The sequence below is a fragment of the Silene latifolia genome, chromosome 7 (assembly GCF_048544455.1).
Source record: "Silene latifolia isolate original U9 population chromosome 7, ASM4854445v1, whole genome shotgun sequence".
NCBI classification, from domain to species: domain Eukaryota; kingdom Viridiplantae; phylum Streptophyta; class Magnoliopsida; order Caryophyllales; family Caryophyllaceae; genus Silene; species Silene latifolia.
The window spans coordinates 126,041,882-126,067,219 of NC_133532.1; the positions used below are offsets into that span (position 1 = coordinate 126,041,882).

The window sequence follows — 25,338 nt, forward strand, 5'->3', positions numbered from 1 at the left end:
TCGATCCTACCACAAATCGCATTTACACTTCCCGTCATGTCACCTTTGTTGAGAATGATTTCCCGTTCTTACGTCTCACCTCTCGTACTCATGCTGAACCTGCACCATCCCTCACGGATTGGTGTGATCCTCCTGTAATCTTTCTGCCCTCCTCCCAGCCAGCTGCCACCACGACTATACCCCCTCCTGCCTCCTCTGAACCTACCTCCCCTTCCACTCCCACCTCCCCTGTTCTGCCCGACACCTCTGCTCCTCCCTCCTCTCCTCCTGCCTCCCCGTTATCCCCTCCTTCGACCACACCCGTTGCCTCTCCCTCACCTCCTCCCTCAACCACTCCGCCTCCTCCACCTCCACCACCACCCCCACCACCTCGTGTTGTCACTAGACTGTCTAACAATATCAGAAAACCTAACCCTCACTATGCTAAACTAGCCATTACCTCATCCCCACACTCACTTCCCACGACGACCAAACAAGCTTTATCTTCCCCACACTGGCATGCCGCCATGCTCGAGGAATACAATGCCCTTATTCGCAATGATACCTGGTCTCTAGTCCCTGCCAATACCGCTCAAAATATTATAGGCTGCAAATGGGTATTTCGTGTTAAGTACAATCCCGACAACACTATCCAAAAGTACAAAGCTCGTTTAGTTGCCAAAGGATTCCATCAACGCCATGGCATTGACTACTCTGACACATTTAGTCCGGTAGTCAAACCGGTTACCATTCGCTTGCTACTTTCTCTTGCTCTTGCTCACGGCTGGCCGCTTCGACAATTCGACGTCAATAATGCTTTTCTTTAAGGCTCGCTTCACGAAACTGTTTTTATGTCATAGCCGCCGGGTTTTATCAGTGATGTCCATCCTTCTCATATGTTTTGTCTAAAGAAAGCAATTTATGGTCTCAAACATGCCCCTCGGGTTTGGTACACCGAACTCAAGAATTATCTTCTCACATTTGGTTTTTGTGCATCTCTCGCTGATCCCTCGCTCTTCATCTACAAAAAAGATTCTCGTGTGCTCTATGTTCTGGTTTATGTTGACGACATTATCATTACAGGTTCTTCCACTCCTCTTCTCAATGACTTTATAACTTGATTTGCTGCTCGGTTTTCGTTAAAAGATCTTGGCTCCCTATCTTACTTCCTTGGTGTGGAGGTTACCCCCAATTCGAAGGGTCTCTTGTTATCCCAGACCAAATATGTGTTCGATCTTCTTCAACGATGTGCTATGCTCGACTGTAAACCCTCCACCACGCCAATGCTTCCTTACCCGCCTCTAACTACGGCCATTGACTCACCTGCTTGTGATGTTTCTGCCTATCGTTCGACTGTTGGTAGCCTCCAATATCTTTCCCTTACGCGTCCAGATATTTCGTTTTTTGTAAATTGCTTGGCTCAATTTATGCAACATCCTACTTCTATTCACTGGGCTGCTCTTAAACGTTTGCTTCGTTATTTACATGGTATTATGCACCTTGGTCTTCAATTACATCGACATAATCCTCTTCAGCTTCACGCTTCTGTGATGCGGATTGGGGTGGTGACAAAGATAAGTATGTTTCTACGTCTGGCTACTTGGTTTATCTTGGTAAAAATCCGATTGCTTGGGCCTCTAAGAAACAAAAGGCCATCTCTCTTTCCTCTACTGAAGCTGAGTTCCGAGCTGTAGCTGATACCACTGCCGAACTCATTTGGGTAAGGTCTCTTCTTTTGGAGCTTGGCCTTACATTTAACGACTCACCAGTGGTTTATTGTGACAATTTAAGCGCCACACACTACTCAGCGAACCCTGTCTTTCACTCACGCATGAAACATGTTGCGCTTGCTTTTCATTTCGTCCGTGAACAAGTTCAAAATGGCTCTCTTCGTGTTACTCACATTAGTGGCGATGATCAACTAGCTGATGTCTTAACTAAAGCTTTACCTCGTCCTCGTTTTGAATCGCTTATCTCCAAGATCGGACTTTTCACTGGACAGTCCATCTTGCGGGGGAATATTAAGGAAACGAATCTAGTTGCTCATTCTCCAAGCAATGTATAATTCATACAATCTTTTGTATTTCCATATTTTGTTATTAGGTGCACAAATATTGTAATTAGTTATTTTCTTTCCTATTCTCTAGCTTTAGGTTTAGTATATAAACCCATGTAATATCTTTGCATAATTCAATTCAATACATACAATTAATCCTCAATATTGTTCCTTCTCTTATAGTTATCAAGTTATTTGGGAATAACGATTAGTATGTTAGTATGTGATAATAAACATTCAGGTCGGTTGAATAGGGTCGAGTCAATTCAGGTTTTGGGAACAGATATGAGTCCTCAATTTGGGTGGGGGTTGGGTTCGGGTCTAACTATTTGGGCTGGTTGTTCGAGTTAGGTAAGTTTTACCAGGTCTAGTCGGAACTCGACATTTAATAAACATAGACTTTTATAAAGAAGTAGTTCGACGTGAAGCTAACTAATGTTGATTCCGTCAATTTCTATTGTTTTATCAGAGAAATCATCAAACTATTTTGGTTGACTTGGAAGATGATGAACAACTTGTACTATATTCTATTGTAAAAATAATATAGAAATCACCATTGTCTATATTCCTTGATCACTTTTGTTAAACTCAAAAAATTGTCATATTGGCATAATTCCTTTCCCATGAGAGGAATTAAACTTATTTTTGCTTCAATTTTAGTTTGTCAATTTTTTTTCATAATCGATGCACAATTTACATATATAGATACCAAATGTTCCAATACGACTTTAAATAACACAAAAATATATACAGAGAATGTCAACCTCCTCTTCAGTAACCTCATCTCCAATTCCTTTAATCTCAGTTTCTATTATTCCAGAGTCGGTGACGATTCAAACAAAGTGTATGGCCTCTTTCAATGCCGATATGACATATCGCCTGACGATTGTGTCGAATGTGTTACGGGTGCAAGTAAGAAGATAACTGAAGACTGCCCTTCTCAGAGCGAAGGTATTGTATGGTACTCTGAGTGTATGTTGCGGTATAAAAACTATAATATATCGTCTTTCTACGAGACGTCTCCTTGGAGCTTTCATCAGAACGACAGCATTGTATCAGACGGATATGAATCTGACAAAATACTAGTCAGTACAATGGATGACATCATCAAGAATACTTCGTCGATGTCCCCACATTACGATTTTGGCAATACCAATTGGACGTCGTCTAGACAATTGTACAGTTTTGCGCAGTGTACCCCTGATATTGATAGAATTGAGTGCAGTAATTGTCTCAAAACCGCTTTAGTTCGAACGAGAGAATGCTGCAACAATAGTATGTCAACAATGATTTTCATGCCGAGTTGTCAGTTGAGGTATGATACGAGTCCTTTTTTGAAAGACCACCCGTATCCTCCTTCCTCACCCTCCAATCAAGGTCGGTTTTATTATAATTGTATTAGTGATATTCTCTCGTATACCCCTGAATTTTTTCGTTTTCTGAGCTCTACCCCTCGTTTTTTTCTTTGACCGACAATATTTCTTTGTTACTACTTCAAAAAACGGTAATTTTTTTTTCAAACCAATTATCTCTTTAAATTTTTAATTTGAAAAAAAAAATCACCACTTTTTGAACTCGTAGCCAGTAGTTATGGTTGATCAAACCTATTTAACGAATAAACTTTGACCGACCATAATTCTTGACTACGAGTTGAGACGTGGGTGAATTCTTTTTCAAACTGAAGACCTTTAAAGACGGTTGATCAATTTGAAAAAAAAGTTTGTCGTATTCTGAACTTGTAGCCAAGAGTTATTGACGGTCAAAGTTTTTCTGCAAGAAAAGAGGGCTACATCTCATAAAATGAAAAAGATGAGAGCTACGCGAGAGAATATCCCTGTTATTTTTTTTACTGACAAAAAAGTTTGCTTATAGTGACATCACCTTTTTGTTATCATTGTACTTGTTTTCATTCAGCTAATTCAAGCAAGAGAACTATAGGAATCATTGTAGCGATATCGGTTTGCGTACCATTTGCGTTGATTGTTCTATTTGCTATTTTGTGGATACGTTTGTTCCGTAAAAGGACCAAAGGAGGGAGTAGTGGTGCACCTCTAGCATCCCCAAGGGGGCTGCTCGATAACGCTGGTAAGTAATCAAACTTGTGAACTCAATTAACTAGCTGTATTACCAAAAAATCATCGGCTTGCAAAAAAAAAAAAAGGAAAATTCGATAACATTATACAATTATGCAACGAGTATATGATATCTCAGTATCATCGTCTTACATACATTTCAAACTTTGTCCTCGTTTTTATGTCGGGTTTGGATGATACAAGTGCTTCTTTTGGGAATTTTAAGCTCAAGTCAAGTTTAGTACATAGCTTCATGGGGGTAACGCGACAATTTTAGCCGAGTCCATCATATATAGATCACAAATAAGCTGGATCATACATCCTCATCACATTTCAGTCAAGAAATAATTTTCGTTTGTTTTCAAAGGAAGATGATGTTTCGTGCATTCCACCTTGTTGTTGTCTACATTCAACTAACTCAAGAGAAATGGACAACTCAACTACATTAGATTGACCAAGTCACATGAACCTTGTTGAAACTAAAATATAATCCCTAAGACACATAAAATTGCTATTTTGAATAAAAAATAGCCGGACTTGATTTGAACACTTAATCTCGTGTGTGAATACATAAACTAACCTGCCGAGTTAAGGGGTTAATTTCACCTTTGACGAAAGTTAAGGGGTTTGATTGATACAATTGAAATTTAAGGGGCTTAATTTCACCATTGAACAAAGTTAAAGGGTCAAATTGTCACTTTCGCGTTATCTATAGGGACATAAATGATCAACAGGGGCGGCGTGCCCTTCTGACATAACTAAGGCCCTCTACTTCACACATATGGTAGGTAATTATAGTTAATTAGTTATCTTCAATACTTAGCTTGCTCCAATGCTAAAAGATGTTGAAAAATTACGCTCTTTATAGTGAAATTGAATTTATGGAATATAAATTATGAAAAACTACCTAGTTAATAAATATAAGGTTGTTTTTGATGAAACAGTAAATGGTGATGCATATAATTATGGTGAAATTGAATTTATGGAATATGATTTTGCAACTTTGAAAAATGCAACAAGAGACTTCTCGAATGAAAACGCGTTGGGTGAAGGAGGATTCGGTACTGTTTACAAGGTACTCACATCTTCGCTATGCTTAATCTAATTATATCTTACCTTCAATAATCACTTTTCCTCATCGCTACCAAATCATTTCATATGTATCGATAGGGGGTACTTGAGAATGGACGACCATTAGCCATTAAGAGGCTCTCTGTTGCCTCTGGACAGAGAAGAGACGATTTCATGTCATCAGTAGATCTTCTAGCCGAGCTTCGCCATAGTAACCTTGCTAGGCTCGTTGGATTCTGCTATGAAGGAGATGAAAAACTACTCGTCTATGAGCTTATGTCTAATGCAAGCCTTGACCGATTTCTGTTTGGTAAGTGTTTTTTGACCATTACAACAATCTTAAGCACTGACACGTACTCGATCTCCTCGTTCATTTCATTTCCAAAAATTTTGTCCAAAATATGCGAGGATTTTAAACAAATGTATGAAGATGAACTGAATGAATTACGTATTTGGTTATTAAAGTTAAAATGAATGTTGAGACGTAATTAATAACTTAATATCAGTAAAATGTACAAACATCGTAATTGTTTGCTATAATTTGACGACACCTTTTTTTATGGCACTTAAGATGCGAGAAAGAGGCCACTTTTAGGTTGGTTGGCACGGTATAATATCATCCTGGGTATCGCAAAAGGTCTGCAATATCTCCATGAAGATTCACACCTTTCTATTGTTCATGGTCACCTTAAGCCGAACAACATTTTATTAGATAGAGACATGAACCCGAAGATAACCGACTTTGGCTTGGACAAACTCTTGGATGTTGCACGAGTACCTCGCCGGAACACCAGTCGCATTGTTAGAACAAAGTATGTTTATTCTTTCAATATATTTAAATTTTGGCATTAGGTAATCGCAAGTTGCAAATGAGACGATTGCACAATAAGATTACACTACTAAAACTTTATCAAACCGATATATGCAGAGGATACGTGGCACCAGAAAACAGAACGTTAGGTTCCCACTCAAAGGAATCTGATGTCTATAGTTTTGGAATAATGCTTTTGGAGACTGTAAGCGGTCAAAAGAACAGATTATTTAATCGATCACCACATAATGAGGACCTCCCGATCCATGTAAGTTCAATACTAGAAAATGTTCATGCTAATTTCAATGTCACGTGATAGCGAGTCTTAGTACTACCGTCTTAGTTTGCCGTATGTATGGTCCATCATGGACTCAACATATGGTATGTGACAGGGTGGTAGCGAGACTTGATACCACTTGATGGCACAAGTTTATTTTCTTCAACGACCGTACTCAAATTTATGTGTGGCTATGTTTGTATTGGAAGGCATGGAGACTATGGAACGACGGGAGACCCTTCGATCTAACAGACCCAGCACTTTACAACAATTGTTCAAGCAACGACGTGATAAGGTGTATTCAGATTGGATTACTATGTGTTCAAGCAAACGCCAACCAAAGACCCACAATGCCAACAGTGGTTACGATGCTTGCAGGCTATGTCGATATTCCATTACCTTCAGCCCCAGAAACATCGTCCCATCAACTCGACATGGGGACTGAATCTTACAGTGATGATCAACAAAGCGACCATGATCAGGCTGCCGCTAAAACTGTAACCTGGCGGACTGAATTCGAGCAAGATTTATACCCAACAAGACCAAGATAATTGGTAGTCTACACTCTACACATTATATATTTACGCGATTGGCAATTTTTTCTTCGGTAGATATTTCCGACTTTTGCGATTTTCTTATCGAGTTGTATAGAGTTTGGATGTGAATCCAACTTCTTATTTGACAAGGTATCATAAAACTTTCAATTCCTAACTTCTCTAGATCTTCGAGCAATGGTACTCCGTGTGTAACTTCTGTTTCCAACCTTCTCTTCTCGTAATCATACAAAATTTTTGTACAAGTATCGTTTAATCGTTCATATATTGATTGTTTGATTGATTGCAATACTTGAATTTTGTTAAATTATCTCATGAATTAGGTTCGAAATTGAATTCGTTAGTCTTGAAATCAAAACTTTGCGAAGGTGTTCCGGTTGATTTTGTTACTTGATTTAACTATTTGATTCAAGCTTTCAATAGAAATAACAATTATACTCTCATCATTAAAAGGCACTTAGTTGTCATGGGGTAATCGGGGGTTGGATGTACGAGACCTTAATTTTGAATTGTAAATACATTGTATAGACACCAACATTACTCTCCATATGGTCGAATATCGATCCATCGAATATGATTATGTAAAAATACAGAGGATTTTTCGACACTTGGTGCAGAGATACCTTTCAATTAACGACAACAACATCAGAGCCTTAATCCCAAAATGATTTGGGGTCGGCTGACATGATAAATGACGACGACATGAAATAATAAAAACTATTGAAGAGAGTGAAGACTACTCCAACAATCATTTAATCAACCTATCATTACTTGCTAAAGGATGCAAATAATCCTTCAACCCAATTAAGTTCAATGATAACAACAATTAATTGGTTTATTCCAAATAGGTATTTTTATAAACCAATTTAATTCGATTTCAGTTTCGGTTTACAAAGGCTAGTTCTTCATCAGCCAGAGGGTATCACATGGAGAAGTCGAACGTGAAGCCAACATTGATTTCATCAACTAGATAGAAAATATCAAATAAATACATTGACTTTGAAGAAATTAAACAATTTCCACTAGATTCCCTTGCATATATTTGCGAGTAATAAGATTGTTAATGTTAATCGCCAAAAAAAGATCGACATATTGGCGTAATTTCCGTCAAATGGCGAAAAATGTGATTGTGTTAGCAACCATATTAGTGTGTCAATTTTGCTTAAAAATTGATGCACAATTTACATTTGCAGATAATTATTGTACAGGTACAAACATGAATTACACCTCAGGTAGCGTATACGAAAAGAACCTCAATCGCCTTTTCGGAAATCTCACATCCAAAACGACTACCCACAAGTTTTATAATTACACAACTGGTATCGGTTCCAATCAAGTTTATGGCCTCTTTCAATGTCGAAATGATATTGTCTTCGAGCTTTGTAGCAAATGTGTTCAAAATGCAACTCAGATGATAGTTGAAGTCTGTCCTTTGTATGGGGAAGCTATCCTATGGCACTATGAGTGCATGTTACGGTATGCAAATCGTTACATCTTCTCCATGTCGGAGACATTTCCCGGAACCTATCTATGGAGTAGGAGGAATGTATCAAACTTTAATGCATTTGCTCCGAAGCTAGCCAATGCAATGAACGACGTCATCCAGGATGCTTCCTCTACACCACTAAGATTCGCTTCAGCGGAAACCAATGTTACGTTGTTGGAACAAGTTTTTAGTTTTGCACAATGCACCACTGATATCGATCCTTCTAGTTGTGATAATTGTCTAAAAAGAGCTTATTCGGATATGGTTAAATTTAGTAATGCAAGCATACTTGCACTGGTATTTTACCCCAGTTGTCAATTGAGGTATGATACGACCGGTCCCTTTATTTTTAAGCAGGTGCCTCCGGCTCATTCTCCTCCTCCGTGGATTGATCGAGGTGATTGATTAGTTACATAATAGTTATTTGACATTTTCACCTATTTAAAACTATGCTAATGGTAAATCATGGTTCAATTCAGATTCACAAACAAGTAAATCATCAATTACGCCGGGAATTATTGCAGCAATAGTCGTTAGCGCATCAGTTGGATTGCTAGGTTTATCAGCTGTTTTGTGGATATGTTTGTTCCGTAAAAAGCCAAAAGAAGCGAGTAGTAGTGCGCCTTTGGCGTCAACAAGGGGACGGGTTGATGGTTTTGGTAAGTCCTCAAGCATTTACAGCTTATAATGGGTGCTTTAACATCTCTTGACGTCACCTATCGCCTTTTAAGAAGATTAAATATAGGGCAACCAATAACAATGCCGGAATTGCATTAGTCGATTACTAATTAACAATGTGAAGATCATATATCGCCAAATGTTATCTTTGGTTTAAAATCTACTTCCGCTAATTGTTGATTAAGAATTGCGAGCTGATAGTAATTTAGATGCCCATATATTTTGCATAAAATTATGCCAGCAAAACAACCCTCACAATTTAATCAATGGCATATCGAATTGTTTCTGCATTTAACCATGACGATTAACCACACACCTACTTATGTCTCTGAGAATAAAAGAAAGTTGATGAGCTCGTTTGATTGTTTCTATGGTGTCATGCTGATAATGTTGACAAAGCCTCATGGACATTCGACACATTTCATCAAAGGTTTAGTTTGATTCGACAAAATAAGCATTCAATGATACGAAGTATTTTAATACTCCCAAATGTGATAATCCCCTTATTATTTACTAAAAGAATAAGTGAACTCACAAATTTTCCCTCCAAAATGTATCTTTTTTAACTAAGAAAGCTATTCACAATTTAAGTGTATTTACTAAATAATAAAGAACTAAATAATTTAATAATTTTATTTTATTTGATTAAAATTAATCTTTTTACTAAAATTAATCTTTTCTTCAAATTAAATAATTGTCACTAACTTCTAAACTATGATATTTTAATTAAAACATAAATATTAAAAAATTATAAACTACTTAATTTTTTATTGATGCTATTATTTGAAGATGATATGGACTCATACTACGTATAAACAAAACTATAAATCACTTTTATTAATTTCATGGCAAAAAAAATTGGGAGAATTTATAGATTTAAATCATTAGATTTGTGATCTAAAAAAATATTTTTTTAAAAAAATACTTTTGAGCACATTACTCAATTTTATTGAATTAATTTTAGTTTCATTTTTTTTTCTCAAAACAAATACAACAACGAGAAAAATGAACAATTAATGAGATACCACCCCTAATATAAATGAGCACCTTGGCCATGACTAAATTCGTGGCGAAAAGCTAAATTTCCGTGGCTGAGGAATATCTTTCGTGGCGCAAGTGGCCGTGATAATTTCTGTAGATAAAATGAACAATTAATGAGATGCCACTCATTATTATTTAAATATCTTACAAAAATTAAGAAATAATGTATATCGGGAGTTTATTGCAAGGGTTCTAAACTAGTTTAAATGATTAATCAATTTAGTCAAGCTACGACAAATACAAATCTAAACGAAACAAATTTGATGAAATTGTAACAATTGTCGCAGAAAGCATAGAAGACAGTGAATTCATGCAATATGATCTTGCCACTATGAAATTAGCAACAGGAGACTTCTTAGCTGAAAACGCACTTGGTGAAGGAGGTTTCGGTATTGTTTACCAGGTTATAACCCATGCTCAAAATATTAAATACGAGTACCACTTTCGATTTTGATATACACCTCAAAAATTGGGTTTTATGCCCTACTGTTACACATTAATTTATTTTGTTTGATTATTAATGAATGATCTTTGCTAACGAATGCGTTATTCAAAATAGGGGACGCTTGAGAATGGACAACAGTTAGCCATAAAGCGGCTGTCGGACAACTCAGGGCAAGGTACCAAGGAATTCATGGTCGAGGCCCGGCTTCTGGCCAAACTTCAACACAAAAATCTTGTTAGGCTAATGGGAGTTTGCTCGGAAGGAGACGAGAAACTACTTGCCTATGAGTTTCTTCCTAATTCTAGCTTGGACCAGTTTTTATTTGGTAAATCTTCTTTGGAAACTTCCTTAAAAGTCCTCGGAATTGGTTTAGTCAAGCTTGGTTCGAACATGATTTAACCGATCTTGAACGAGTCGAGCATTAGAATTGTTAGAATCATATTTCCCTATGAAGTAATATGATAACGTGAGAATAACATGATTAAGGTTAGTGGATAAGATATTTTATATTAGCGTCTACAAATTTACCTAAACATAATATACTATGATACGAAGTATACGAGGATATAAATACTGAATCCATATAAAGTAAGTTATGTTTTTTTTTCTTTTATTTGACTATCGTCATGCTACTTTAGATCCAATGAAGCGCCCGCTATTAAATTGGGAAACACGCTACAAAATTATAATGGGCATTGCAAGAGATCTGCAATATCTTCATGAAGATTCTCGGCTTACTATAATACATCGGGACCTCAAGCCTAGCAACATTTTGCTAGATGAAAAAATGAACCCGAAGATAGCTGACTTTGGCATGGCAAAACTTTTGGGCATTGAACAGAAGCATGGGCACACCAGTCGCATTATGGGAACACGGTAAGCTTTCAATTGAGGATTATAGATTCTAGCGAGGATAGTCTCTCACTAATATAAGTTCATTTTTCTCGAGACCCTTTCTCTGTTTAATGTAATTATTATATATAGTGGGTACATGGCACCAGAGTTCATGACCGGGGAATAGTCAGATAAATCGGATGTCTATAGTTTCGGAATCATGCTTTTGGAGATTGTAAGCGGTCAGAAGAACAAATTATTTAACACTTCACCAGGAATTGAGGATCTCCCAACCCTTGTAAGTCCATAATATCGTCTCCACGTTAAATATCGACTACTAGTAATCTATATATGTTTGTTAAAATATTATTTTTCAACTGTAAGGCATGGAGACTATGGGATGAGGGGCGATCCTTGGACCTAACAGATCCTGCATTACTTAACAACAATTATTCAACCAACGATGTGATAAGGTGCATACATATCGGACTGCTATGTGTTCAAGAAAACGCAGAGCAAAGACCCGCAATGGCATCTGTTGTTCTAATGCTTACTGGCTCTACTGATCTTCCGTTGCCATTAGTACCATCGATTTCCTGTCATCAATTCGGGATACCTAATTCTTATAGTGGCAATCTACAGACCAACTCTGATCAGCTTTCCGTCAAGACTGTCACCTGGCAGATCGAATCTGACCAGGATTTATACCCACGACCAAGATGATTGATAGTTGACATATTATTTTGCACGATTCACTATTGTTTTGTCGGCTAGTTTTTGATCAAGTGTTTGCGCCCTAAAAAAAATCATTATTCAATGTGAACATTACTATGAGTTGTGTGTTTTGCATGTACAATGAATTAAATGTGATGATATTTTAATTGATTGATCTTGTCATATTGTTAGTGATGCGGGGTTTGTCGCGCTCTCCCGGCCAAAAAAAATTATTTCAACTAATGTAGCAGGGTATTCGAGGTCGAATCCATAGAAAGATTAAGGATCGAGTACTAATTCGTCTCAAATTACAAGCTAGCTATCCAAATTAAGAAGTAGCTTGAAATTAAGCTACGTAACTAAATTTATAATTAAATCTACTAAACAAGTAATAGAAAGAGTGGTTTACGAAATAAACAAAGGTCTAGGGTCTGATTTCTCTACCAACACGCCTTGTTTACGACCATGAATCTCGTTAACTAGTCGTTGGGTCGATGGTTTAGTGGAAATGACGCCTTTAGGTCTCCAAACACCTCCCTCTTGGCATCACGTTTGGACGGTAGCTATCTCGATCACCTCCCTCTCGGGTTCTTGGGTCAGTATCCTCAAGTCAACACCCAATTACCCAAGAATTGTGCCATTCCCGTGGTATCCGAATGTTGGTCAAAGTCATTAAACCCGCGCTAGATTCCCGGTCATCCCACTTCCTTTATCAAGGTCGATTTCAAACCTACAATTAAGGGTACCCTTAATTCCGAAGTTCTACCTCTCGGGTTCAACTCAAGTTGGCAACTAGTCTAGGCGAGGTGACTCGGCTCCCACTCTACTCAATTCTCACTGATGGTCAAGGGTCGAGAGTCAACAATATAATAATCCCAAGTTAAATAGAACATAAACAAGTCAAATCTCATTAAGCCAACTAATTACCTAACTGATTAATTATGAAATTTAATCAACTAAACTTGACATGCTAGGGATTAATTGGACCCTATTAAAGAGAATGAAGACTTGCTACTATACAAGTGTACTTCAACAATCATTTACTCAGCCTTTCATTACTTCTTAAAGGATGCAAATAATTGATAACTACTTTATCGCCCTACTATTTTGACCGAAAACCTTAACTCGGCCCTAAGTTTTATGCATTTCTATGCTAAATGCCTTTCCTCTATGATCAATTTGCATTTATGTACTTTGCTCACGGCTTTGCTAGATTCTTGTAGTACTTCACGCATTTCTAGTTGAAATAAGGAGATCGAGTAAAGGCCGGAACCAATTACAAGAAGGGAAGTGAAGAATTGAAGCCGTTTTGAAGCCTTTCTAAGCTTCGATCATGGGTATATCCATTTCAAGCAAGACGCGACTAGGACTCGTAAGGTGTATCTTTTTAGCCTGATGGGTGTATTGCGCTAAGCGTGGATGTAACGACTTTAGGCAAGGTGCAACAAGACCTCGTAGGGTGTATCTTTTTAGCCTTATGGGTGTAATTTTGGAGCATGGGTGTAACTGAGGTCCATCCGACGTAAATGGCACACGGCCGGCGTATCACCACACTGGATGGACCCGTGATTTGGGCCAAACTCAGTTTTTGACCCTTGTAATTGTGTTTCAGACCTTTTGTATAAATAGCAAAACCCTATTATTTGAGACACAACTAGAGACACTTTAATTTACATAAAAAATTAGGTAGTTGGAGGAATTTTGTAGAAGAAATTGGATCTCATCTTGTTCTTCAACTATTCAAGCAATTAATTCAATCAAGTTTATTTCTTTCATCTTAGTTGGTATATTTTCTTTTCCCCTCTTTAATTTCTTGTTTTGTTTTTTCAATTTCATTTCCTTAGTTTATGTCTGTTTTATGTCTGAATATTACATTACTTATAGTCAAAGTTACCACCTTTTAGTTTAATTTCACTTTAATTAAAGTTTAATTAGTCAATTATCATCATTCTTGTTACCAATTGCATGATTAGCTATAGAAATTAATTTAATAACATGTCAATTGTTAAAGTGTCAACTTTATCATTTGTTTGTCTTAATTAACATGATTAGTGAATAATCCTTTTACTAGAACTCGATTGACCCCAACATGAGTGGTTTATTTGATCGATTCCTATAAAAATAGTTGTTGGGGAGGATTAGTAAGGGTTGGCTAGAGGATTGACATGATGAATTGGTAAATTATGGGTAATGTTGGTTTGGGACCCTTGTCCATCAACGAAAGTTGGTTAGGTCGGGAATCGGGTACCCAAAAATTAGACCTATTACTAACCTAGGTTGAGACCGAAAGGGAGAACCAAGGGAGGGTACCTCTAGACTAGTGTTTGAATTCAATCTTCAAGAGAAGGAGTTGGATGACCGGAAAAATGATGAGGGGTTAATGGATTTAAGGTGATGCTAGAATACCTTGGAAAAGTGCACGTTTTTAGGGTAGTCGGGTTTCTACATAAGGATTCCGACCTCTGAGACCGAAAGGGAGGGGGGTTGAGAGAACTAGTGTCCTCATGCGAACCCAAGAGGGGGGTGTTAGGCGAATTAAAGCCATCTACTGCTTACGTATCACGCCAATAGCTAGTCAAAAGGAATCATGACAATAAACACGAAATGTTGGTGGGAAATCGGGTCCTAGGCCTTTTTATTCCATTGAATTACAACATTTACATTTACTTGCTCAATTTCCATATCTTGTTTAATTGCATTTTATTTTAATTAGTTTAGTTGATTAGATTAAAATCAAACTCAATTATTGTTGACTTAGCTAATCATATAGCTAGAATTCATCATTATTGCATAACAAGCTCCCCGTGAAATCGACCCTCAAGTGCTACCACGTTACCGTACACTTGCGAATTTAAAATAACACATCAATAATCCTTCAAACCTAATACAGTTCAATGATAACAACATCTAATTGATTTATTCCAAATGGGTATTTTTATTTTATAAAGTTATTTAACTCAATTTCAGTTTTGATTTTACAAAGGCTAGTTCTTCATCAACCAAAGGGTATGCTGATCTAACCTTAAACAGTAGCTCATATTTAAAACCGTCTTAAATTAAGAAAAATCTCACAACTTTCTTTCATTTTCACCTTTATATAATTCGGCTATAATAAACGTCTTAAATTAAGACGGTCTTAAATGAGAACGGGTGAAACTTAAAAGATCCATAGAGTCACAGTGAGTACAGTATGACAATATGACATGAACAAGTCCAACGTGAAGCCAACATTGATCCCATCAATGAGATAGAAACTATCAAACTATAGTCATTGACTTTGAAGAAATTAAATAATTTCCACTATATTCCCTTGCAAATATTATCAGTACTAATATTGCCTATGTTAATCGCAAAACGAATCGACATATTTGCATAATTCCCGTCATGGGGAAAATTGTGATTGTTTTCGCAACCATTTTAGTATATCAATTTTATATAATAACAGTTGATGCACAATATAAATACGTACATACCGGTTGTATGAACACAACCTTCAATTACACATCAGGTAGCGTATACGAAAACAACCTCAATCGTCTTTTCGGAAATCTCACGTCCAAAACGAGTTCTCTCAAATTTTACAATTACACAGCCGGTGTTGGTTCCAATCGAGTTTATGGCCTCTTTCAATGTCGAAATGACGTAAGCATCGACATTTGTAGCGCATGTGTTCAAAATGCGACTCAAAGGATAGTCGATGTGTGCCCTTTGTATCGGGAGGCTATTGTATGGTACTACGAGTGCATGTTACGGTATGCAAATCGTAACATATTCTCTATAGCAGAGTTAATTCCTTCTCTTTCTTTATGGTTCCCGAAGAATGTCTCAAATTTTAATGAATTTGCTCCGAAATTAGCTACTTCAATGAAGAGCGTCATCCAGGATGCTTCCTCTACCCCAGAACGATTCGCTTCAAAGGATACAAACATTAACTTGTCGGAACAAGTTTTTTGTTTTGGACAATGCACCCCTGATATTGATCCTTCGAGTTGCAAAAATTGTCTAAACAGAGCTTATGTCCAAATGATTCAATGTTGTAATGCAAGTGTAAATGTCTTGGTGCTTTTCCCTAGTTGTCAGTTGAGGTATGATACGACGGGTCCCTTTATTTTTACGCAGGTGCCTTCAGCTCGTTCTCCTCCTCCTCCTCTGGGCATTGATCAAGGTAATTAGTTAGTAGTAACATCATTCATATTTGAAATTTTTATAGATTTACCGAGTTGCTAATTGTTGAATCATGGTTCAATTCAGATTCGCAAACAAGTATCAAGAAATGGTCAATTTCACCAGGAATCATAGCAGCAATAGCCGTTAGCGCAGCAGTTGGATTGCTAGGTCTATCAGCTGTTTTGTGGATATGTTTGTTCCGTAAAAAGCCAAAAGAAGCAAGCAACGGTGTACCTTCCGCATCAACAAGGGGACGGCTTGATGGTTCTGGTAAGTCTTCAAGAATTTACAACATATAATGTGTGCTTTAACATCACTCGACTTCAGCTATGGCCTTTTAAGACGATTAAATATAGGGTAATCATTAAAAATTACCGAATTGCATTAGCCGAATGGTAATTTATCAATTTCATCATATTCCACCAAATGTATTATGTGGTTTAAAATCTGCTTTTGCTAATTGTCAAATAAGAGTATGAATTGTGAGCTCATGGTAAATTTTAATCAATGGCATTTCGTATGATTCCAACATTTTACCATAATTAACTACACGACTTTCGACTACTATGTCTTCCAAAATGAAAGATTGTTGATTAACTTGTTTGATTATTTCTATGCTGTCATGCTGATCAAGACATAGTCTCAATGACATTATTAGTTAAGACTTTCAATGTCCAAATTCTGAGAACTATCCGAAGCAGAGATATGTACAATTAAATGTTTATTAGATTCGAAAAAATAAACATTTGAATGATTTTTAGTACTTCAAGTGTGTTCATGTTACAAAACAAGTAATTTAATTGATCAGGCAATTTAATCAAAATTCACTTTTACAGTCGAATTTAGGGCATAAACAAGTCCGGCGAATAGTAGTCTAAATGAAATAATTTTCATGAAACTGTAACAATTGACACAGAAAGCATCGGAGACAGCGAATTCATACAATATGATCTCGCCACTATGAAATTAGCAACAAGGGACTTCTCAGCTGAAAATGCACTTGGTGAAGGAGGTTTCGGTATTGTTTACAAGGTTATAATCCATGCTCAAACTATTAAATACTACGGTCGATTTTGATATCTATCCCGAAATTGGCTTTCACAACCTACTGCCGCACATTAATTTTGTTATAAATGCGGCCATATGATCTTTGCTAACTATCCGTTCACATATATATCGACAGGGAACACTTAATGGGCAGCAATTAGCCATAAAGCGGCTCTCCGACACCTCAGGGCAAGGTACCCAGGAATTCCTGGCTGAGGCCAAACTTCTGGCCAAACTTCAACATAAAAATCTTGTTAGGCTAATGGGAGTTTGCTCGGAAGGAGACGAGAAACTACTTGTCTATGAGTTTCTATCTAATTCTAGCCTCGATCAATTTCTATTTGGTAAATCTTTTCGACAATTGCTTAAAAGTTCTACCTAGGGTATTATCTCTAAATTACCTAAGCCCGCTCGACGAATGCTCTGAATTTACCTAAACGTACTATACTATTATACAAATATTGATCCATATAAAGTGAGTTGTGTGCTTATTTATTTTCTCTGTTATTTGACTATCTTCACTCATGCTACTAAAGATCCGATGAAGCGGTCGCTATTGGATTGGGAAACACGCTACAAAATTATAATGGGCATTGCGAGAGGTTTGCAGTATCTCCATGAAGATTCTCGGCTAACTATAATACATCGCGATCTTAAGCCTAGCAACATTTTGTTAGATGAAAAAATGAACCCAAAGATAGCTGACTTTGGCATGGCAAAACTTTTTGGCGTTGAACAGAAGCATGGCCACACCAGTCGCATTATGGGAACACGGTAAGCTTTCAATCAAGGATTACAAATTCTTGCGAGGATGGTTTCTCACTAAGATAAGTTTAATTTTCTCTAGACCCTTTCTCTGTTAATTCTCACTATTGTATACAGTGGGTACATGGCACCAGAGTTCATGACCGGGGAATACTCAGACAAGTCCGATGTCTATAGTTTCGGAATCATGCTTTTGGAGATTGTAAGCGGCCAGAAAAACAGATTATACAGCACTTCAACACGAAACGAGGATCTCCCGATCCTTGTAAGTCCAGAATCTCGTCTCCACGTTAAATGTCAACTACTAGTGATTCATATATATGTCAGTTATAAAATTATGTTTTTAACCATAGGCATGGAGACTATGGGATGAGGGGCGATCCATCGACATAACGGATCCCGCATTACTTTACAACAATAGTTCGAACAACGACGTTATAAGGTGCATTCAGATTGGACTGCTATGTGTGCAAGCAATTCCAGAGCAAAGACCTGCAATGACTTCTATTGTTCTAATGCTTACTGGGTCTATCGATCTTCCATTGCCATTAGCACCATCGACGTCCTTTCATCAATTCGGGATTGCTAATTCTCATAGTAGTAACCCACAGACCGACTCTGATCAGCTTTCCGTCAAGACTGTCACCTGGCAGACCGAACCCAATCAGGATTTATACCCTCAACCACGATGATTGATCATCTACGTATTATTTGCACGATTCACTATTGTTTTGTCATCTTAGTTTTGATCAGGTGTTTGCACACACAAAAAATCATTAATCAATGTGAACATTATTACTAAGAGTTGTGAAGTTTACAATTACGTGTAACTAAATTTGATGATATTGTACTTGATTATGTCATATTGTTAGTCGCGCTGCTAAGTAGAAAGAAACATATACAGTTCGGCACTAATTATACCATATGTTCACCGTTAGCCAGGGCGGTAAGCCATCAAATAAATTTTTAGTATCTTAATTAATCTCGTAACGATGTAAGTAAAAAAATTTAAACTGCCAAGCATAAACAAAATCTACTGAGATCAAGTCAAATATCAAGTGAAAAAGGAGGTGGATTCAATATCGGATCAGTCAAACTCGTTACTGATTGTTGGAATATGGACGGGGAGTCGGGCAGGGCACAACAATGTCGAAAAACATTGAAGTAATGAAATTAATAACACAATGAAAATTTGAGATTACAATGCTTGAATATCTTGTAGGATTATCACCTCGCTCGTATACCAGCTACGCCACCCGAGAGTGACAGGTTCGAAGTTATCTAGAAGGCATGGACTCAGGCCATATATACTCTACACGATTACTCCTCGGGAGGCATGAACCCGAGACTCCTAGGAATTTCACCCCAAAATTTAACCACCAGACTCCACACACCATGTTGTATCCTATTGACGTCTTGCTACTAGATTAGCCTTGTACCGGCTTTTAATTGTTAATATTATTATTAATCTTTATCAACATTCCATGGCGGTTACTTGTGATGGGGTAAATGGAGGTCAGATGTAGGCTCTCTCGTACCGTGTGCTGAGTTATTGAGGTTGCTAGGATTCGAACCCGTGACCTATGGTTACATAGGCGCTGATACCATATGATAGATGAACCATCTCAACTAAAACCAAGTTGATAGTTGAGGCCCAACTATTATAATTATTTCTAATAAATCAAAAATACAGAGGATTTTTCGACTCTTGGAGCAGAGATGCATTTTAGAATGACGACTTAGTGGTAGTGTACTTAAACAAGCATTTTACTTTGCCTTCTTTACTTTTGTAAGGATGCAAAGACTCCTTCAACCCAAAATACATCAATGATCACGACATTTAATTGATTTATTCCATGGTTATTTTTATATAAAAAATTTAATTCAATTGACAAAGCCTAAAATTTTTAAATCTATAGTATGACAGTATCCATGAACAAGTCTAACAGGAAGCAACATTGATTATATCAATTACATTGAATATATCAAACTATGGCTATTGACTTAGAAGCAAATATACAATTTCCACTGTGTTTCCTTACAAATTTGTTACTAATATCGCGGAAACAAATCGATATATTGGCATAATTACCTTCAAATGGAGAAAATTGTGATTGTTATAGCAACACTTTTAGTGTATCAATTTTGTAAAACAGTTGATGCACAGTATACATATGTATATGATGGTTGTGTAGGTGAAAACTTCAATTACACTTCAGGTAGTGTATATGAAAGGAACCTCAATCGTCTTTTCGGAAATCTCACCTCCAAAACAACTTCTCGCAAATTTTATAATTACACAACCGGTGTTGGTTCCAACCAAGTTTATGGCCTCTTTCAATGTCGAAATGACGTTGCATTCGACCTTTGTAGCGCATGTGTTGAGAATGCAACTCAAACGATAGTTGAAGTGTGCCCTTTGTATGGGGAAGCTATTGTATGGTACTATGAGTGCATGTTACGGTATGCAAATCGTTACATCTTCGCCATGGAAGAGACCGCTCCTTTGGCGTATCAATGGAATGATAAGAATGTATCAAACTTCAATACATTTGCTCCAAAGCTAGCTAGTACAATGAATGGTGTCATCGAGAATGCTTCCTCTACTCCCCTAAAATTCGCTTCAGCGGAAGCCAATTTTTCATTGTTCGAACAAATTTATAGTTTTGCACAATGCACCCCTGATATCGATCCTTCTCGTTGCAATAATTGTCTAAAAAAAGCTTTTTCGAGAATGATTCAATGTTGTAATGCGAGTATACGTGCAATGGTGTTTTTCCCCAGTTGTCAGTTGAGGTATGATACGACCGGTCCCTTTATTTATACGCAGCTGCCTTCGCCGCCTCCTCCTTCTGCTCCTCCTCCTCTGGTTGTTGATCAAGGTGATTAATCTTATTTTTGTTATATATGTAATTTTCGCCGAATTTCACAATTTGCTAATTGTTGAATAGTTATTCATTTCAGATTCGCAAACAAGTAATGAAAAATCAACATTAACGCCGGGAATCATAGCAGCAATAGCCGTTAGCTTATCAGTTGGATTCCTAGTTATATCAGCTCTTTTGTGGCTGTGTTTGTTCCATAAAAAGCCTAAAGAAGCGAGCAGTGATGTGCCTTTCGTATCACTAAGGGGGCTGCCTGATGGTTCTGGTAAGTCGTCAAGCATGTACAACATATAACCTATGTTACTCCGACACTTCACTTAACTACCGTGTCGCGTGTCGGACACGACACAACACTTCGACACCTAAATTTAGACCACAAAATAGGAAAGTTCACCCAAAATAGGAGAAAAAGGATTGTACATCGGATGTACTGCATCATACTTGATGATTTTTTGAGTTTTTGTGTATTTTTTTCGAGTACTATAGAGTTTATAAATTACATTTTAGTTTTATGATGTCAAAAATCAATTTTTTTTGAGCTTATATGTAATTTTTTTGAGTTATAATGTAACTTTTTGAGATTAAAATTGAAGTAAATAAACTCAAAAACTTTAAAATAAAACTCAAAATTTTTAGATTAAAACTCAAAAACTTTATCTTAATACTCAAAAACTATACCATCTGATGTACTACATCAGATGTATAATCCACTTACTGCCCAAAATAGCTGTGTCCGTCACTCCGGTACGTGTTAGACACGAGTCACACGACACCGTGTCGGAGAGTCGGAGTAACACAGCATATATCTTCTGCCTATCCAGTATCATTCTAAGAAGGTTAATTAAAGATACAATATATGACTATTATAGTATCGATCATCAGGGGATTAGTGCAAAACAGTTTCTATTAAGGTAGTGTGTGGAAACGTGAAATTAATTTACTTTCATGATTTCACTTTAGAAGTTAAAATGTTCTAATTCAGTTTAAATCAATTTCAAAAACATTATTGGAGATATGTGAAATTCAATTCTAAATTTCAATATCTCAATGACGTTTGGAAAACACGTGGAATTGGAATTGGATGGACCAGGTCAAGGCCGGAGTGGTTCATATTTGTTGACACCAGGATCATGTTGTGTTGAGTTGGGTTTTGGTTGGTAAAATCCGGACAGGTTGATGGTATCAAGCTATACCTCGCAAGTGCACGATTTTATCGTTGTACACTATTAAGGGTCGATCCCACAAGGAGTTGAAAAGATTACTAATTGTTCTAATCCGATCGTTTAGCTAAGTCGAAAATAAGAGATGATGGTTTTTATACTAATGCTACCTAAAACAAAATGAAATGCAAACTTAACAAAAGCAAGGAAAATAAGCAAGGACGAAGGATAGGTTGTAATTCAAATGATTAAACGGCCTAAGACTCGGTTCTTCCCAAACAATTCGCAATTCCACATAGTTAAACCTCTAGGCTAATCACAAGGGTAGTTAGGTGAGGAGGTGACGGCTCTAATTCGCCTAAGACCCCCCTCTCGGGTTCGAAATAGGACATTAGCACTACCCACCAACCCCCCTCTCGGGTTCGAAGGTCGGAATCCCTAACTCAATACCCCACTATCCCAAAAACATGCATTTTCCCGAGGTAGTCCGATATTTGCTAAGGTCATTAAGCCCCATCAATTCCCGGGTCATCCCACTCCCTCTCTCGAGGGTCGATTTCAAACGCTAATTTAGAGGTGTCCTACCCCGGTTCTCCCTTTCGGTCTCAACCGAGGTCAACAATAGGGTCAAATCTCGGGTATCCAAATCACAACCTAACCAACTCTCGTTGGTGGTCAAGGGTCGTAAGTCAACACTACCCAAGAGTCAACCCATAACCCAAGTCATTCCTCTAAACTACCCTCACCAATTTCCCCAAATAATTAGCCTTTATGAAATTCAATTAATGAAATTACTCATGTTGGGTCAAACCGAGCCCTAGTGGAAGACTACTCACTAATCATGGTCCTAATTGCAAAATAAACAATAAAGATGGAAACTTTGGTCATAAACATGGTGGGAAGATAAATCTTACTACTAAACATGCAACAATCCAACAATAATTATGAGGAAAAGTGATTTAATCTAATAACAAGGTTGATTAAACTAAAAGTCACAATCTTTTACTCAATCAACTCAAAGATTAAGTCTTTGAGGACAACTATCCAAGGATGAACAAAGGAAAGAGAAATAATGGAAAGATAAACAATGAAAAGAGCAACAATGGTGGAAACAACAACAATTAAACAAGAAAGATGCAAATTTAACATGAACAACAAACAAGAGAGAGAGAGAGACTTTGACTAAACTATCAACAAACAACAAGTTTGAACAACTTCCAACAAAAAGAAATCTAACAACAACAAACAACAATGGAAAACAATTGAAGAACAAGGGAGAAAAGAGAAAAAGGAAAGAAACAATACCAACTATTGAAAGGATGAACAATAAGGAAGAACAAGGTAAGAACAATAATAATAATCTTTGATTGATGAAGAATGATTGCCAAGTTACAAAGGATTTGAGTTTTCCTCTCTTAACCTTACAAATTTCTTCCCCAAACTAGGATTGGATCCCTAATTTTCTGGGAAATTAAGTATTTATATCAAGTACAAAGAGTTAGGTGAGAATACAAGAGAGAAACGAAATCTGCAGCCGAGGGGCATAATTATGCCCGGTCCGGGCGAAGTTTTACCCGGCGGGTGTAATTATGCCCGGTCCAGGCAAAGTTTTACCTGGCGGGTGTAATTATGCCCGGTCCAGGCAAAGTTTTGCCTCTCGGCCGTAATTTCTCCTAGTTACTTCCATTCTTCAAGCGAATCACCTTCCAACTTTGTTCTTCTTATATCTTGGAGCATGGTACCTACAAAAAGAGTTCATAAGTATGGGAAAAAATGCTCAAAACACGTCCTACGCGAAGAGTGAAGGGAAAGTAATCGGGTAAAGCTAATACTAACTAAATGAGTTCATAATGCTTGATTTATCACGACGAAATGGGTCCGAGACATCAAAATATAGGGGTTGAAGGGGTGTTATCAAATCTCCCCACACTTGACCCTTACTCGTCCCCGAGTAAGTCCAAAACCAAAGCACAAGAGACTACAATAATATCTATCAAGAGCGTGTGCACAATATAAGCATCACTCAGTTATTCTAAATTAATAGCCGATTGAGTATTAGCGCACTCAACGCCCCTTCAACTCACAATTTGACACTCATGAGGGTAAAGTGCCCTATTGCAAGGCAAGTTGGGTCTTGCTACAAAATTGCGATGCATCTATCATGAAAGCACGTAATCAACAAGTAGAATGCATCTAACAAAATGATCCACTTTCCTCATCTAAGTGGTCGGATTTTTCAAACAACAAAACATGGTCTCGGTCGGGAGTACCGTCTCAGGAGTGCCAATTGAGGTGCCAACCCCCTAAATGTGACAAAAGCAACCCTTGTGTGACCAATGCTCAAGAAACAAATTCAAGAGCGGGGAAAGGGAAGAGAGGCGAGTCCGCCGAGAATTACAAAACCGACACGAGATTCAACCAAAGGACCCATGACTAAGGAGACCAAGGCAACGACATCCTCACGGTTTTCACTCGTCACTCAATGAAAGAACAAGGTGATTTTTGTGACAAAAAGTAACCAAAATCACTCAACTAACTCGACTAGCGAAAACGTGCCCGCAATCTAATGTGTAACACCGTCCTATGTCCAATGAAATGCAAACAAAGGGAAAAATGCACAAAACATGAAGCAAGGGTTACAATGGGGCTAAGGAGAAGGTCGAAACGGGATTGGTGCAAGCACCGTTTGGACATGTGGGGTTCAAATCAAGAATCGTCGACACATCACATCCCATCTCTTATTGCAACACATGAGACACGTCTATGCCCTAACATAGCATTGATGACCAAAACCATGCAAAAATTGCATAAACCCAACTCAAGTAGGAAAAATTTGACAAAACTCCTTTTATTTCAACAAATGGTAACGTCTACACCGTAACAACGACTCGGTTTCCCAAGTTATGCAAAAATTGTGTAAACCCGACTCATTTTGGAAAAACATCAATTTGCCCCTTTTTATTTAGCAACGGCTTTTTCTACCCCTTTAAATGATGAGTAGGGGTGTTGCTTGCCTTTTTCTTTTTCTTGACAACAAACAAATATATACAACACAACTCATTTTTTTGATTTTTCATGACTTTTTTCACTTTTCTATTTTGTTTTTCATTTCTTTTTTCAAAACCTCTTATTTATTTACAAACCAAGTTCACATTGAAATCCGACCCAAGTGGATGTGCAAGCCATCCACCGTCACGACCCAAATCACCTCCTACAACACAACTACTAAACCGACCAATTCTTGATTAAGGAAGGGTGGTTATGGGAATGTAGCTATTTAGGTGGGTTTTGCCAAA

At 37.4% G+C, this 25,338-nt stretch overlaps 1 protein-coding gene and 1 pseudogene across 1 annotated transcript; both read left to right on the forward strand.

Moving 5' to 3' along the window:
• The first annotated feature begins 3,129 nt into the window (after positions 1-3,129).
• On the forward strand, positions 3,130-6,817 carry LOC141590753 (cysteine-rich receptor-like protein kinase 44). The gene is made up of 7 exons (XM_074411316.1): positions 3,130-3,259; positions 3,950-4,120; positions 5,052-5,182; positions 5,278-5,488; positions 5,750-5,990; positions 6,107-6,194; positions 6,476-6,817. The coding sequence occupies exons 1-7, from the start codon at positions 3,130-3,132 to the stop codon at positions 6,815-6,817; spliced, it is 1,314 nt and encodes a 437-aa protein (XP_074267417.1).
• A 1,219-nt stretch (positions 6,818-8,036) lies between these two features.
• Positions 8,037-18,754, forward strand: LOC141590754 (cysteine-rich receptor-like protein kinase 15; annotated as a pseudogene).
• Positions 18,755-25,338: the final 6,584 nt, after the last annotated feature.